Genomic DNA, 14,817 nt, shown 5'->3' with positions numbered 1-14,817 from the left:
GCCCGCCTCGCCGCAGGGCCCCGGCAGTGCCGGGGCCTGAGGCGCGTTCGGTGGCCGCTGCCCGGCCCGCCCGGGTCCCGCACCGAGGGCCTGGCGTGCGGTGCCCGGTGCGGTGTGTCCCGCTGCCCGTCCGTCTTCCGCAGGGAAACCTCTCCCGTCCTCTCTTTTCCCGCAGGGAGGCGGCCGGCGGGGGCTGCCGGGGGGCGGGGGAGCAGCCCCCGGGCCGATGCTGCTGCCGGCCTGGGAGATGTGCCTCTACGGGCTGCTCGCCGTGGGCTCTCACTTCTATGCTTTCTACGAAGCGCACCAAGTGTCTCAAAGTAAGTCTGCGGTGCGGATGTGGTCGCTCGCTCCCGCGGTGCTTCCAGCCCGTGGCTGGCAGGGCTGCTCGGCTTGAGTTGTCCTCTCAGGGTTGGTTTCTACTTTGCTCTTCTGCAAGGAGTGCCTGAGCCTCTTCCTGGCTGCAAACCAGTCCTGCGTGAGGAAGGTGCCAGCTGGGCAGGGAGCTTTTCCCAAGGCTCTTCTACCTTGAGTGCTGGGAAGGCTCTCGGCACTAGTGACCTGCCACTCGGCTGTCAGGGGAAAAGATGAGGGAGGTCTCTGAAGCTCAGCTACTCAAATGGGGGAATTGCAGGAATGTTGGCTCTGAATTGTTTTGTTGTTTTGTTTTGTTTTTCCTGCCTAGTCTTGAACGGTCTCACCTGCAGCCCCTTGGAGGTGGGTGGTTCAGAAGCAGGTGTGCCTCCTGATGGTGCTTGCTGGGGATTGAACCTGGAAAGTCCCAGGGCAGGTGGGGCCTGAAGCTCTGGGGCTCCTCTGCTGGGTTGTCGGTGCAGCTTTGGGGTCAGTTTGTTTCCAAACATGCACCAGTGCCTTGTGTAACCTCTTTCTTGGTAGCTGCTACAGTGGCTTGGTTTTGGTTCAGTGGGGCTGTGCAGTGTAAAGGAAGGGTGGGGTTTTAAACAATTTAAATACAATTTGTAGATGACAAGAAGCTGTGTTCTGGCACATTGGTATCTTAAGGGAAATGAAAAGGGTATTATCTAATAAAAGTATAGCTAGTTAGAAGGGCTCATTAGGGAAACGTGTAATGCATCCTGTTGGGCTTTAATCAGCAAGGTGTTCTACATTAATGACCCTAGCTGGCTCTCAAAAGAGCTTAAGGGAAGAACAGGAGTGCCAGAAAGGCACTTGCAGAGCAGTGAAGGAAGTGCTGGGTAAATGGGTATGGGGCTGTGCACCCATGTGTGCAGCACATCTTTTGGGGAGGTGGCAAAAAGCTGCATGGGAATGGACTCTGGAGGCAGCATCTCTGAGTGGCTTTGCCCTGCTGTGGCTGTATTGGTCACTGTCAGGTCTGTGTGTCCCTTCTGCTCCTGTAGGAGAAACCAGGCGGCCCTGAAAGGAGAAATGAGGATTAGTGCAGGTTCTGTGTGGTAGAAGGTTGGTTGCTGCCTGCTACTGCCCTTGTTGCAAGGGGGAATCAAAGCACAGGTTCTGGGCAATTCAGTGGCTTTGCCTTTGCTGTGGGGCAGAGCCGTGGCCCAGTTGGGTGGTTTGCCTGGTGAGCAGTGACATGCTGATGTGCACTTCTCTGGCTCCGAGTGTCTCCATCAGCAGAGGCAATGTGGAAACGTGTTGTTCTTGAGCAGCAGAGGCCCCATCCCTGACTCCCTGCCCTGGCTGCTGGATCCTTAGCAAAGGTTTGCTTGTCTCTGCAGAGTATGAAGTTGCGATGGACAGAAGGTTTGGGCTGGAACCAGGGACTCTCTTTCAAGGCCTCAAAAAGGTAGGATGTGTGACTGCATCTTTTATTTTGTGTCAGTAACGTGAACATCGTGTCTCTGTGCCCTTTGCTCACCCAAGCTTCTGATTTAGCATCAGAGGTTTGTAGTAACTTTGAAGATCTGGATATTCGTAGTTAATTTTAGTCTGTTTCTAATGAGGAAGATGAAATTGCCAGGTGTGTCTAGATCTAAGAATCGCAATCCAAGTTTTATTTCACTTCTTGATTCCTGGCCTAAGTGTTTCTCATTTGTTACATCACTGAATAACCTTCTGTTTTACTGTTTGGCCTTAAAAGCTATGATCACACTTGACACTTCCTGTGGCCTTTTCCCCCCTTTTCCTGTCACTGGGTGGTTTGGATAATACTTAACATTAGTGAACACACATTTTCCTCTTGGTTGGCCTGTAGTCCAGCATAGAGGAGAACAGGTTTTTGAGGCATAAGGGCTTAAAGAAATGTGATTGGTCTTAAAAAAAAAAAAAAAAAAAAAAAAAAAAAAACAAAAACTAGCACCCCTCTACTCCAAACCAAAGAACAACCACCACCCCCCCACACCTTGTTTTGCTTTTGACCTCACATCCTTTTGAAGAAATGCAACTAATATTGAGGATTTACACAAGACCAGGAATGCATATCTGTGGAAGTATTTTGGTGTTTAGTCCCACCATCACTGCTGCTAAGGGACCCTTGACATGTCCTTTCAAGAAAGTCATAAAGCAATTGTGAAGATGAACTTTTAGTGGGGCTCTGTATCAGGGACAGGGCTGCCAACTGATTCCTCTTACCTAATTTAGATAAAAATCCTGTGTCACTGCAATCTCCAGCTGACCTGACTTCATCTGATCCCACCTAGGCTTTGTTGAAACAGGGAGTGAAACTTCTATTCTGGTAAGGTGCCTTTTCACCCAAGCTCTTGGTCTTCCAAGAGAGCAGAGTTGCTCTCTGAATCCCTCAGGAGAGGTGAGCAGCATGCACAGGGAAGGTGGTGCTCTGCTTCTCTGTCGCCTTTCTTAAAATATTTTTCTTAAAAGGCTGACAGAAGTTGAAAAAAGAAAAATTCCTGGCTAAAATTTGCATGGGTTAAGTGTAGTCCAAAACGGTTTTGGTTTGTTTTTTTTTCTTTCTAAATGGGAAAAAAAAATCCTAAAATTAAAAGGGTCACGGCAAGCAGAGGTGAATTTGTTGGGTTTGAAGAGATGGTCAGGAACAGCAGTAGCAGACTAATTTGTTGTTTTCCAAGAAGCTTCCTGATGGGGAACCGAAGCAAGGTGTTGGACTGGGAAGCCCTGAGAAGTGGGACTCTTGTTCCAGGCTGTGTCTCTGTGTAGTCACCAGCCTGTTCCACATGTCCCAGGGAGGATGGGTGTGTGGGGACATGCCTCCCTGCCTTCTTTGTGGTTAGAAAACTTCCATGGCAGTGATCGCTGCTTGATCAGGTTCAGTGTTAGTGTGGGGTTTAGGAGCCACACCACCATCTAAAGCTCTTTTTCTGAATTTCACACTGCGGGAAGTCAAAGTGGAGCTGTTGGAGCTCACTGCTGTAAGTGATCAGACTGCACTGCTGAAGCAAGATGTTCCCCAGATGCTGAATTCTGTGGTGTTGGGTAACAGACTTGGTGTGTTATGGAGATGTTTTCCTTGTCCTGTAAGAGTATGCTTTTATGGCCAGGTACACATACTGACCTGTTCCCTTGCTGCTCCAGGACCCCATGGACTTTGAGTGGAGCTACTGGATTGAATGGGGAAGGGAACGAATACTGTGGCTTCTGGGTGGTCACCTGCTGGTATCGCAAGTGTCCAGGCTCTTGGTGGAGAAGGTACGTATGGATTTTCTTCACAGCAGGGAGTTTCTGTGGGTTTCAGTTTACTTTGGGCATGGGAAACTTGGCACTGAGGCTAATTAGTGTGGGAAATCCCATTCTGTGGGGTGAATTGTGTGAGTGGGTCTGTAACAATGCACAGGTGACAGGGAGTAGGTTGGTTGCCTTAGTGTTTGGAGACTTCAGCCTCCAGCCCATGAAAACCTGTGCTTTGTTGTGAACCGTTAACCAGTGTCATTTGACCTGTGCACAAAAGAAGGCTATGGTTATTCCTTTCCAAGACTGAAGTGATGACTGTTTGGGTTTTGGCATTTGGCTCAATGATTGTGTGATTGTGGGAAATGACTGGCATGTGGTGTCACACCTGCTAGTTTGGGGAAGGAAAGGAGGAGGTTATGTTCTCCTCCACATCAGGGGGGTCTGAATTTCACACACGTTGCTACAGAAACCCCTTCCCTTCCATCTTCATGGATACAGTTGGGTTTCCTTCTGTTGTTTCATATGTGTTCTTAACCTTGTTGACTACATTTGTTTCTGCTATAGACCCTGTGTAGGACAGCACAGATACTGAGTGCTTTTTTTTTCTTTAGAAATGATCAAACTAAAAATTGGTCTTTTTTTTTTTCTTTTTTCTAACAGTATAAACCATGGTGCTTGATGGTTTATGGAATGGCTGCCTGCTGGTTGTTACTGGGAATCAAGGGCTTTGCTGTCATTTTGTTACATGCAACTATTTCATTTGCTGTGGCTCAGTTTCAGCTGTCACTCCTGACATGGTTGTGCTCCCTTATCCTGCTATCCACTTTACGCATACCAGCTGTGGAAGAAGCCAAGGTAATGTGACAAGGACTAACTAAGCATCAAATTAATTATGGTGGTGTTAGTCCATTGCTGCAGCTATCTATGGAGTACTGTCCCTTCAGTTGATGTAAGCAGAAGTTGGCTTGAAAATCTTTAGGCAGTAGAGCTGCAGTGACTCATGCTGGAGCTTCTCTAGTTAGAAAAGTCATATTTCTCAATCATGTTGCCCGGTGCATTGACATTAAAGTATTTGCCTTTATGCATAAGTAGTATTAAGTAGAGCTGGAGTATGGTAATACTTTACTAGTGCTCTAGTAAACACATTTCTTATTCTTTGGAGCTGCAATCATATCAACTTTAAGTGCTGAATTTATGAGTTCATATCCAGGAGTTGCATAGTCAAGCCTGACCATACCTTATTGGTGACTGCAGTCTTCTGCGTGGAAAAGGGGGACTGTTTCTCTAGCACTTTGGTTTGTACCAAATGAGTTGATTGCTTGCTCACAACTGGTTGGTACAAATTTTGGGCTTTTGCTCTTTCTCTAATGGCTTTTGCTGGGCAGTACAGATTTTAGAGAAACTGCTGTTTGGTTGTCACGAAATGTCCTTTTTGCATTTACTTTGACTAAGGGTAAAAAACTCGGCGTATCTTGTAAGGTTTATTGCCCTAATGTTCAGGGAGAGGAGTGGGTAGCGTTTCTTCATACGATGTAGACAGATTTGTGTATGGCTGAGAGAAGGAAAGGACTCACTGCAATACAAATGTAATCAGCCAGACTACGTTTGCTGGTGTTCCCAAGTTTTAAGTGATGATGTGTTTTTGTTGTTGGAAACAGGTGTGATGGGGAGTGTCAAAAACTAGGTAAAGGGTCAGTAATGTCTTTCCAGACTCAAGCTTCCCCAGGAGTGACTGATTCTCTTCAGATCTGAACTGCAGCCTTGCCCTCAGCCCTAGCAGTCCCTTGGCTGTCAGTAGTGTTGCCAGCTGGTTTGGATATTGTATTACTGGACCAAATCTGAGGGAGATAATAGCGTTACTGCAAGAAAAGCTCTCCTGCTGTCATAGTTCTTCACAACCTAATATGTTTCTGAAATCAAGCTGTTGTATCTTTATGCTGGTGGCAGTAGGTCTGGAGGCCCTTTCTCCATCAACAGCCAGTGCTTGTTTTTCATACATTACTGCTGTTCACTTCAGATGCTTATTCCAGCTGCTGTTTGCTTTAGTTGCTTGCTGCTGCTGTTGAGCCTGAAAGTTAGGATCTGGGTAGACATTGCTGTCTTGCTATATAGAAAGCCCAGCATTGCATCATTGTGATCTGGCGTTGTTTTGTCTTGCAGAGAAAGTGGTATGACACTGAAAACGAGTATTATCTGCTGCTCTTCACTGTGTCTGTCCGCTGCCTCTTTTGCACCAGCTTCAGCCTGGAATACTGCTGGCGTGGACCTGCCCAGAAGTCATCCCACTCGTTCCTGTGGATGCTGGCATATGTGTTTTATTATCCCACATTCCACAATGGGCCCCTTATGAACTTTGATGAATTCAGTAAGCAGGTAACAGTGTTTTTAAGATCACACAATTACTGATTTTTCAGTGCATCTGTGTCGTGGGTGAATTGTGTGATGAACTATTGAAATGGATGGTAATCTCTTCAGGTGCCAAATCTAGACACAAACCCTGTACTTTAAGGAACAGATTGAAGCATGATAGGTTGATTTTTTTTTTTTCCTTATCTTGAGAGATTTTAATACCAAACATAAGAAAATGTAAGGTAGACAACTTCATCCAGTTTTCCTTGAGATGCTGTCTTAATGGTGCGTTTCATAATGTAGTTTACAGGTAAGTCTGAGTTTCTATTTGTTTTTCTAGTTACCTACTTGACAAAAATTGATACTGATGAGACTTTAAAGCAGAAGGTGTTCCTGATGGTAGTCTGTATCTATCGTCCTTTTCTCTGTAAGTGTTGAAGTACACTGCATGCAAAAGGAAAGGCTGTAGGTAAAACCAGTTTAGGGTATTCATGCTTGGATGCCAGCTGTGGCATAATACTGAACTCTCATGAGGCTGGTAACTAACATTGAGAATATATACAGTCAAAATACATTGTCAAAATAAATCTTTGTATCTAATGCTTAGGTGGAGAGAGGTTGATTAGGTACCAGTGTTAGAGAACATGGAAAGAAAGCAAAATAGTTTTTGAAGGCTGGATGATTAATCTTCTCTATGAGACTCTGATCTCTATTTCCTTCTGAAATAAATATTTTTCTCTCGATGAGATATTTTGGGAAAAGTCTACAGAAAAGGAGTTTTCATGCATGTTTTGACTTCAGTAAAAATATCTATAACTTATTCTATAATATTTTTCCTCCCTACTAGTGATTTGAAGGATTACAATTTTTACTTAGTCCTTGGAGATTAAGAATTGTTTGTGTCTAAAGCTATCTTCTGCATAATTTTGAAAACATCTAATAATGTTACTGAAATGTGAAGTCTGGACAGTTTCAAGAGTAGCATTGGGAATTTGATTGTATCCTGGTTATCAGCTTTAAGGCAAACCTTAACTTTAAAGCAAACCTTTCTCCCCAAGTGCTTCTACTTTACAGGATGTCTTTTTGTCTGACATCAGATTAATCCTTTCAACCAGGGAGCCAAAGACACATGTTGTTACATTTGGAGAGTGTCATAATTTTAGCATGTATCTGCTGGACTGGATTTTTGTTTTCCTTTCCTCCATCAGGCGGAATAAATTAACATTTTCAGCAGCAGCTGGCTATTAACTCTGAAACAGATTTCGGAGTCACAGAAAGCTGCTGATTTGTATTGGGAATTCCCAAAGACCGCAGTTTCCCCTTGTGTTGGTGTGAAAACAACTCATGATTTACTTGGAACACTTTTCTTCAGACTTTGGCAAGCTGAGCAGCTCCTTTAATGTGAAAGACTTACCTATCTTACTGCGTGTGTTTTTTCTAGCACCTTGCAAACTGCTTTTCAAACCTGCTTCTATATGACAGGGGAAAACCCCACATTTCCATGCTTTACTGCTTTCCTTATTTTCTTGCACACTTTCAGTAGTGAAATCACCACCCGTGATGTACATAGCTAACATCATTGGGATAAAGTGGATAAGTGGATGTTTCAAACCATAAACCATAAAGCTTTTTCAGTTTATGTATAGAAGCCTAGGCATTGCTTGCTTCTTTTTATAGTTGGAAATTTTCTGTTGAAGCCACAGCGAATAGACTGGGCTTAATGAAAGTGAAAACTGAGATTCTGGTGGACCCCTGAGTGACAAGTCCTATGCTCATTTGTCTTCAGTAGCTTTGGAAGATGCAAGGCTGAATGTTGTTATCCTGGGCTGGATGTTGTAGGAAAAGTCCGCATAGACTTGCATAGAAACTGAGGTAATTTATTTTTTTACTGTTTATTGCTTTGTAGCTTCTGAAGCGTGTTAAGTTCCACCTGTATTTCTGAACCCCTAGCAGAGGGAGGTGATTTTTTTTTTCAAGGAATGTTTCAGAAGACATATGAGACTCAGTTGAGAGTGGCTTGGGGGTAGCTGGTAGGAAAAATTAGGGGGGGGTGGGGGGGTGTCTTCCAGTGAAACTAAGCTCACCTGATATGGCTCAGCAAAAACCACCTGTATGCTTGGTGTGAGAGAAAAAGGAAGATTGAGAAACGTGATGCCTGTATTTGCAGTGGGTTCTCAGTTAAATATGCACAGACTGGTTTGGTTAAAGCCTTAAAGAAGATGGAACAAACTGAACAAACAATGTATTTCTTGTTGGTGTTTGCTGAAGCGCATTTTTCAGACCTCTTATGTGAGCAGAGATTATTGCCTTGACAGGTGAAGGTGGAGAATGGTTTTGAAGTTTGCAGTGCCCAACAGTTGATTCAAAGTGCGCAATACAAACAGTGTATTTATTGCTGCTATCAGAAAAGACCACCTGCAGAACCCCTTAACTGAAGCTGAGACAGAGATGAGTGCTCCAGCTGAGCACACTGTAAAGCAGAAGTCCTGGAGACTGGAAGTCCTACAGAACCCCTTAACTGAATCTGAGACTGACCTGAGTGGTCCAGTTGAGCACACTGGAAAGCAGAGATCCTGGAGATGGAGACAGAGAAACTGCTGTATGGCCTGAAGAGTGTAATACCAATGCTGGCAATTGGCATCCATTGCCAGACAAAAATGAGAGACTGAGACACTTCATCAATGGCCGTGTTGAATTTCTGGGTTGAACCAGAGTATAGCGATTCTAGTCATGGGTTTGAAGGCCTGTTGTGCAAATCCCTTTGATTAAATGGTAGTCTCCAAGCTTTCATCTAGCTGGTACAAATAAACCTTCAAAATGAGTGTCCTGATTCATTTGTAAGTGAGCAGAGCTAACTGTGTTAGCTGTACTGTGTGCTTTCAAGTATGAGGGTGGGGTTTGTCTGTGCAGATGGGTTGGCTGCTTATCTTGTACATGCGTTTTTGGTGGCCAGTTAGAGACTAGAGAAGGAAATGTTGCACACACAGAGTGATACATGTACTAAATTTTTAGGTGATCCTGTGTTTCTCTTATGTGATCATATTCTCTTTTACTGTGGAAAGAAGGTAAAATAATAGTATAGAGAAGGAAACGTTGCACACAGAGTGATAAATGTACTAAATTTTTAGGCGATCCCGTGTTTCTCTTATTTGATCATATTCTCTTTTACTGTGGAAAGAAGGTAAAATAACAGTATATCAATGTGTTTACTATAGCTAGCAGCTTAAGAGTTTGGGGCATCTTGAGAAGCCTGTCAACTGCAAACCTTGTCTTATCTGATATTTGACTTTCACTTAACTGTCATTTGCTCAGCACGTCATGTAGGTCTTGCTGACCTTGGCAACGCTACAGGAGAAAAATGAACTGTCCTCAAATAATCAATCCCATGCAGCTGGCAGAAGTTGGAGGTATTTTTAAGAGCAAGCAGTCATTGTTTCTGTGTTAGGTAGGGCTGCTGCTTGGAAAACCTCCTTTATAGATGCTGTTTCTGTAAACATTTTTGCTTATCTCTAGAGGTTGATCTAGTTACAGGAATTAACAGAATGCAGACATGAGAAGCTTTTTTTTTTTTTAAGGTTAACAGCACTTGGCCTTTTCTACAACAGTTTGGTGCAGTGTATGTTCACATTTTGCCTCTTGCTGATTTCTACTGCTTGCTGAGATTGAGAATGGACAAACCAGTCTCCCTCAAGACTGTCAGGAATTTCCAAATGGTGTAGTCAAATGGTCTCCTTAGTAATAGTAATGAATAACAAATGAAACTTTAAGAAGTTCTCAGGATGAATATTTGAGCAAAACAGTCAGTTATGTGCCATTTAATGTCTTTGGATTTCTTCTTTAGATGAGGAGACAAGAAGCCTTCAGTTTGAAGACCAATCTCAGCATGTTAATTGTGGGCGTAATTCGTATTTTCTTTTGGTGGTGCCTGGCTGAGCTGATGATTCACCTCATGTATATCCATGCTCTCTACAGCAGTGCTCCACCTTTGGAAGCTGCATCATACTGGGCCTTGGGTGAGTATAGAAACAATAGCAGAAGTCTTCCTTCTCCCCCGACTTCAAGAACCCCAGTCTACTCCTCTCATGTCCATCTGTAGGTACTTATGAATAGTACATTATGGTCAGTCACTGTCAGAAAGGTGGTCTACAGCCTCTTAATATAACACGTAGATCCTCCGAGAAGCTTACGGTTGAACTTACTGAGCTACTTCCTAAATTAAAAAATATTCTATATTTTTTCTGATCTAAAGTGTGTGTCTAAACTTTGGTCTAAAGTGCCTTCCTTCCCCCAAGTCACAGAAGCGGACACTTAAAGAGTTTGTTTAGTGTAGGGATGGAGGAGGGAGATGTTAAGAATTATGGTGTCTATTGATCTCCTTCTGTTTGATGTTTCTAGTTTGTATTCATGTTGAAAGGTAAAATGGCAGTACTCCTGAAAAGAGTAGAGGGAAGGAATTGCAAACAGGTTGGCCCAAAAGTAGCAGTCCATGCCTCTCAGCTCTGTTTTCCTGCTTGACTTACCCCTCTTCTGCCCCTTCCCAGATCCCTGGTATTTCATTAAAATGCCTAACTATGCGCTGGTATGTAGGTAGACATAGGCTAATCCATAAGCAGCTGGCATATGTGGTTGGTTTGATTTTTTTTTTTTTTAAATTTTTTTCCCCCACTGTCCTGCTATGTGTATCACCAGGTAGGAGGAACAAAAGCAGAGAAACCCCAGGCCTTAAAACTGGGTTCTGAAAAAGCCTTGGTGTTTGCTGAACTGAAGGAGGTGCCTCTTACTGTACCAGCAAGTAACAGGAATTGATACACACACTGGTATGGTCCTGTCAAACATAAGTTGGAGATCATGTATGATGAGCAGTGTGTGTTGGAGGACACTTATGTATTGGACTCTGGTCAGTAGAGGGCAACGTGTGCACTCTGTTTCTGTATGTGTATCTATGTGCATATATACACACACTTAATATATATTTTAAACTATAATTTTTATGTTTAAAAAAGAGCAAGAGCAGATGGAGAGCAGAAAGTGAGAGGTTTGCCTCCATGGTTCATTCTACCCCTCCTCCCTCAGTCACAGCTTAAAAGGTGGATTTTGAGTTTGTATCTGTTATAAATGTCAGTTCATTGATTAATTAAATCTGTTAACTCCTGGTATTGTCTGTATGTCTGACAAAACACTTTGTGTTACTGAGCATGTGGAACCTGGTAAGGCAGGCAAGGCTATTGAATTAGGGATAAAATATTCCAGCTTTAGTGTTAGTGGTGGATTCTTCCCTCCCTTCAGGAGTACCAATGTTGATTTCTTAAAAAAGGGGGGGAGGGGGAGTTACTTTCCAGACAAAAGGTTGTATCTTTATTTGACGAAATCAAGTCTTATATCCGAAGAACTAAAATGCATTTTGAACGAATTATTAGAAAAGGCTAAAATGCCTCAAAGCAACAAGTGATGAAAGGCAGTGTTAAAGCAAATTTGGATTGGAAAGCTGCCTGACTAAAATATGTTCATTTGAATTGAAACAAGCCCTCTGTGGGAGACCCTGCTTTTAGGAGAGGTGGATTCAAAGTGTAACCCTACTCCCACTGAGCTTTGTCTTTGTAGTAATGAAAACAGGTATTTAAATATATTTCAAATGAGATTCTGAGGCAGGAGTTTGTCACTTAAAATGTTTTCTCTGCAAGTTTTATCACAATGATTATACTGGTCTCCTTAGAGTGACAGGCCACTGTTGTGACTTGCTTTAGGAAGTCACCGATAAGGGTACTGATAGTATTTTTCTGTTGATCCTTATGGATCTTACCATGCTTCTATGCTAGTTCTTGTACAGAGCCAAACACTCCCCTCCTTTATTTTGCATTCTGTGTTATTAAAACCAATTGCATCAGATATCTCTGATTACATCAGAGTTTTGAGACCAAGGAAGCAGCTTGTTGTTGACTTGGGAGGATTAACCACATGGTGTATTAGCCTTTCTGCACTGCTGGGTTTCTAGTTCATTTTGTTTCCTATTTAACTACAGCAGCTTCAAAACAGCACAGAGCATCTACTTACATTGTGATGCCTGACTACCCTGATAGCCTGGTAAACTTGGGGGAAAGGCTATGAGGCTGTTTGGCAATCAACGGTAATCAGCTCTAATTAGGGAGATTATAACTGCTCCTCCATTTTTCTTCTGGGATATCTTTGAACAACGGATGATAAATGCCACCAGTGCAGGTAAAGACAAAAGTGCTATGAGATTTTGCTCTCGGCATCTTAAGGGCAGTGATGGTCAATATGCACCTCAGAAGTGTGAAGCTACACAGTGTCCTTCATCACTTCATGTGGTGTTCCTGTGAGGTGAGACTGCAAAAAAATAAAAAAAACTCAGCAAACCAAAACAAACCTTAAGTTGTAATGATCATTTAAAAATGCCAGTGTACAACATTAATAAAGGTACACAGTCATAAATGACAAGGCAGAAATGCTAAAGTTACCTGAAGTAACATTACTGAGTGTACACAGGTGTAAACTTAAGAAAAAGTTGTACCTAGGAGAATGTGTTACCCAGCAGTAAGAGAAGTATTTTCCCAAATGTGGAAGGAATTAGGCAAATGAGTTTCTAGAAGCAGCAATATGCAAAGTGGTTCATGTATGGCTTTTATGCCTGTGTAGTTAACTGTAACAAAGGTGCAAGCTGCCTTCAATATTACTGTTTGCATGCATTAGCTGCTGTTGGTACATGTGCCCAGGGAAGTTGTGGATGCCCCATCCCTGGAGGTGTTCAAGGCCAGGTTGGATGGAGCTTTGACCAACCTGGTCTAGTGGAAGGTGTCCCTGCCCATGGCAGGGGGGTTGGAACTAGATGATCTTTAAGGCCCATTCCAACTCTAACCATTCTATGATTCTGTGATTTTGTGAATTGCATGGTTGTTTTTTAAACTCTTCACATTTTTAAACTTGTGTCCTTTTGCAACGAAACCAAAGATCCTTTTGGGTCAAACGTTCAGGTTCTTCTCTTCTCCATGCCCTTTACAAACCAGTGCCTGCATTACTGTAACAGCACTCTTGGCCTGTAGGTTATGTTACCTCATTCCTTCCGGTTCACTTGCAAATGCCTAGTTCTGTGTGTTCTCCTACTCTTCTGAATGTGAGCGTGTCAAAGTCAGCACAGTGTTTCTCCCTTTCTAAAGCAAGCCACCTACTGTCCCAGATAACGCAGCTAGGCTGTGTGTTTCTTGTGACACGTGTTACCATAGTGTCTTAAAGGCTCAGAGGGCATTGTAGCTTTGCTTCACCCTTGCTTGTTGAATATCCTCCAGTCTCTTTATTGGCTGTGTAATCTGGGTAGACAAAGCTTGTCTCTTGAATAAACAGCAATGTGGCACATGCTTTCCTGCATTTTTTTTTTTTTTTACTATGGGTGGAAGAACTGCTGTAATTGTATTTGTGCAATCTCTTTAATTGCTGTAATATGCGGGTTATATTAGTACCTGGCAAGTTTCAAGGTCATTAACTGGGTGATAAGAGCGTTGGGAATTGTGAGCAGAAGACTAAAGACAGCGTAGGTATAGTTCAGGTAAAGGTAGAACCATCAATTCTCCCCTGGCCACCCCTATTTTCCTGGGTTACTCTTCTCCCTTTGCTTTCGAACTTGTGCCTGGCAGGTGCCAGTAAAGGCAGCTTACGTGCCTGCCGTGTGGATCAATGAGCTATGGAAGTACATAGCAACCTGCTCTGAGAGAGCAGGTTGCATCCTCTGTGCATCAGCTTTTTAATGAGTAGGAAAGTGTCTTGTTGCACTAAGGGTCCTGGATTTTGGGGGTTTTAAATGAAAAAAGGTGGGAGTCCTAGCTGGAGGGTCCTCCGAAAAGCAGCAGCTTTCTTAAAGCTATTTTTCATATTATTTAGAAGAACTTCTCCACTAAAAGAAAAAATGGACATTCATTATTTAAGCTCTTTAGCTAGACAGTGCAAAATCTATTGTTTAATTCAATTTTTTCCATGTTGAAGATTCTTAGCAGGATTTCTGCACGTGCTATGAGGAAAAAGCTGGTTGCATCCCCATCTTCCATGTGGGCTAAGTACAATAGAAAAATATTATGGATCTGTTTTCAGGGTATCCCCTCCCCACATGCTGCATAGGTGTCAGAATTTCTTCTACCATGTATTCCTCCTCACACTTAAATTGTTTCCTTTAGTATTCTGCACATACTTCTTTGAACTTGCATGTTTGTATTGCAGCAAGCTGTCGCACTGGAGACCAAATACTATGTGCATTAACAAAAAGCTGCATCATATGGGTCTGAAAAAAGTGTACTTTCATGCTGAGTACACAGTTGTATTCTGTTTCCTCAGTGGTCTGTGTTTGGCAGCAAGAATAACCTCTAGGAGGAAATCTCAGTCTCTGGCATGGAGGAAGAGGAGGTGGTGAGAGCTGGCTTTGGGTAGAGGTGCTTTTAGATATCCAAATGTTAACTCTAGTATTAACTTCAGGTACAAATTATTTCCAGTCATCACCCATAGCTCTAGCCCCCACAGAGACTTTCTTCCCTGTATAGGGCAGTGGGGATCTTGCTTCCTGTCAGGATGTTGGGGAAGGCATTTGGCTGTGCCCTCTGGATAGTATGATGGACAACACAAAATCCATGTGAAATCTTGCACTTGTTTCTTCAGTGACTCTTGTACTGGCCTGTCTATTCCTTCAATGTGATGGGCTCCAGTGGCACCTCCTCTCCCAGCAGAAGATGTTACTGCTCTCCAAGACTCACCAGGCATGATGAGCAACTGACAGCACAGTATTAAGGGTTCCTCATGGGCTGGGCTTTGCTGCTCTCCTCTGAATGGCTTATTTTGCAGAGCTGCTTATGCTGACACCCCTGTCCTCACAGCAAACCTTGG

The 14,817-nt window shown here is 43.3% G+C and overlaps 1 protein-coding gene across 1 annotated transcript in view; it reads left to right on the top strand.

Moving 5' to 3' along the window:
* Window positions 1-226: 226 nt before the first annotated feature.
* Window positions 227-14,817, top strand: part of HHAT (hedgehog acyltransferase) — a 156,778-nt gene continuing 142,187 nt past the window's right edge. The window contains exons 1-6 of the mRNA XM_009888609.1: window positions 227-320; window positions 1,722-1,789; window positions 3,493-3,606; window positions 4,249-4,443; window positions 5,749-5,961; window positions 9,779-9,950. Coding sequence (XP_009886911.1) covers window positions 227-320; window positions 1,722-1,789; window positions 3,493-3,606; window positions 4,249-4,443; window positions 5,749-5,961; window positions 9,779-9,950 — 856 coding nt within the window. The remainder of the gene's footprint in view (window positions 321-1,721; window positions 1,790-3,492; window positions 3,607-4,248; window positions 4,444-5,748; window positions 5,962-9,778; window positions 9,951-14,817) is intronic.

This window comes from Charadrius vociferus, unplaced genomic scaffold (genome assembly GCF_000708025.1).
Source record: "Charadrius vociferus isolate BGI_N301 unplaced genomic scaffold, ASM70802v2 scaffold340, whole genome shotgun sequence".
Taxonomy (NCBI): domain Eukaryota; kingdom Metazoa; phylum Chordata; class Aves; order Charadriiformes; family Charadriidae; genus Charadrius; species Charadrius vociferus.
Note: the sequence above shows the minus strand (reverse complement) of the source record. Positions and strands in the feature narration are given on the sequence as shown.